Below are 2,023 nucleotides of genomic sequence, written 5' to 3' on the forward strand. Positions count from 1 at the left end.
CACACAGCTCTTGGCATGTCTGTTTTTTGGGTCTGCTAGTAGCAACCTCTCCCCCTCAATACAAACACAATACACTGGTGCCTCGGGTTACGAAATTAATTCGTTCCGCCATTCCTTTCGTAACCCGAAAATTTCGTAACCCGAAAAGGCTTTCCGTTAGCACTGGAAAGCCTATAGCTGCATTTTGCAGCATTTGAATTTCGCGCCGAAATGAATTTCGTAACCCGAAAAATATTTCGTAACCCGAAACAGTTTTTACCAATCCAACTTTTTCATATCCCGGAAATTTCGTAACCCGATCATTTCGTATCCCGAGGCACCAGTGTAGCAGTAATGATCCTGAAGGAGAAGCTTAACAAGTTTTGTGTAAATGTGAATGTCTTTCCAGGAACACGTAGAGGTTGAGGGGCATACTTGCACACAACGCATTGTCTGTGAGGCTGGAGCGCGGTGAACATAATGACCACGGAGTAGTTCCTGGGCGGGGCCTTGACCAGGCGGCGGAACTTGTCGCCGTTCAGCCGGACGACCGACCTTTTGCTCGTCCACTCCATCAACTGGCTCACTTTCTCCGAAAGCACCATCTGAAAGAGGAAAGAGGATTATTTGGATGGCAGGGGCTTCGTTTCGCATCCATGAAGCCTTGGCTTCCGGAGGCCATTGCTGTGAAAGGTTACTTAACAGCGAACAATTACGCACTGCATTTAAAGTACTGAGCAGGGCTTGAAGAGATTTTGGACTCCAGCTCCCAGAATCCCAGACTGGGAGATGAAGTCCAAAAGCTCTTAAAGGGCACAGTTTGGGGAACCACTGCCTTAAACCATGGTTTAAACCAGGTTAGCTTAAGGTTAGGTTAGTTCAGTGGCCTCCAAACTGTGCCCTTTAAGGGATTTTGGACTTCATCTCCCAGAATCCCAGGGGAAGTCCAAAAGCTCTGAAAGGGCGCAGTTTGGGGACCACTGGGTCAGTCCTTTTATGGTCAGATCCAGATCCTCATTTTATATATACAGTATATATATATATATATATGTAAATAAACACACTTAACTTAATAATACTATTCTGACATTTGAGCCTGCCTCAACTGCCCTGGCTCAGTGCCAGGGGATCCTGGGAACTGTAGTTTTATTGCGCTCTCTCTGACAGAGAAGGCTCCAAATGTCTCACAAAACTACAATTCCCAGAATCCTCTAGCGCTGAGCCAGGGCACTTTAAAGCGGCCTCAAACTGGATTAAGTCTATTTCGGGACCCTCTTTAGCAGAGTCCCAGCGCCGAGGGCCTTCTCACCTCCTTCTTCTTCTGCCCTTCGACGCCGGCGAAGCCCCAGGGGCCCAGCAAGACCAGCAGCCATAGCCCTCCCAGCGCCAAAGCCCTCAGAGGCGCCGCCATGACGCCTTTCCCTCACACAGAGACGCTCTGACACACAAGCCCCGCCCCCGCGCCGGTACCCCAGCGCCCATTGGCCAGGCCGGGCCACGAGCCGGCTCCCGATTGGCCCGGACGCACTTCCGCCGCCACTCCAATGGCCCGCTCTGCTTCCTTTTCGGAACTTTTACTTTGTGGGCCAGAAGCGCTTGATCGAGAAGGGGGCGGGGCGAGCAAGGCGAATACAGTACATGTAATTGAGGATGGGAAGAACAAGCTGTTGCGACGCGATTGGTCAGAGGGGACAGATAGGGCGGGGCTTAGGTTGTTGATTGACAAGACGGCAGGACTAGGCGGGGCTTGGGCGGTTGATTGACAAGAGGGCAAGACTAGGCGGGGCTTGGGTGGTTGATTGACAAGAGAGCAGGACTAGGCGGGGCTTCGGTGGTTGATTGACAACAGGGCAAAACTAGGCGGGGCTTGGGTGGTTGATTGACAAGAGGGCAAAACTAGGCGGGGCTTGGGTGGTTGATTGACAAGAGATGTAGGTTTTAATGGGGATTAAATGAAATTATTGCTAAATTTTATTATTTAAGGTCAATATATATTGTGTTAAATTATATTTTGGATAATGTAATAAAGCTTAATAATGATGAT

General features: G+C 49.7%; 1 protein-coding gene across 1 annotated transcript; it reads right to left on the minus strand.

The window, feature by feature from the left end:
* Positions 1-284: 284 nt before the first annotated feature.
* Positions 285-1,494, minus strand: LOC121918536 (magnesium transporter protein 1-like). The gene is made up of 2 exons (XM_042444569.1): positions 1,289-1,494; positions 285-584 (listed from the first exon to the last, which is right to left on the minus strand). The coding sequence occupies exons 1-2, from the start codon at positions 1,388-1,390 to the stop codon at positions 300-302; spliced, it is 387 nt and encodes a 128-aa protein (XP_042300503.1). The 5' UTR covers positions 1,391-1,494; the 3' UTR covers positions 285-299.
* Between the last annotated feature and the right edge of the window lie 529 nt (positions 1,495-2,023).

This window comes from Sceloporus undulatus, unplaced genomic scaffold (assembly GCF_019175285.1).
Source record: "Sceloporus undulatus isolate JIND9_A2432 ecotype Alabama unplaced genomic scaffold, SceUnd_v1.1 scaffold_15351, whole genome shotgun sequence".
NCBI classification, from domain to species: Eukaryota; Metazoa; Chordata; class Lepidosauria; order Squamata; family Phrynosomatidae; genus Sceloporus; species Sceloporus undulatus.

What these genes read in the sequence shown, in the direction of transcription:
- LOC121918536 (XM_042444569.1), bottom strand. Translation starts at nt 1,390, where the DNA reads ATGGCGGCGCCTCTGAGGGCTTTGGCGCTGGGAGGGCTATGGCTGCTG. An exon ending in AAGGGCAGAAGAAGAAGGAG is followed by an intron (nt 585 to 1,288) that starts GTGAGAAGGCCC and finishes TTCCTCTTTCAG; the next exon opens with ATGGTGCTTTCGGAGAAAGT.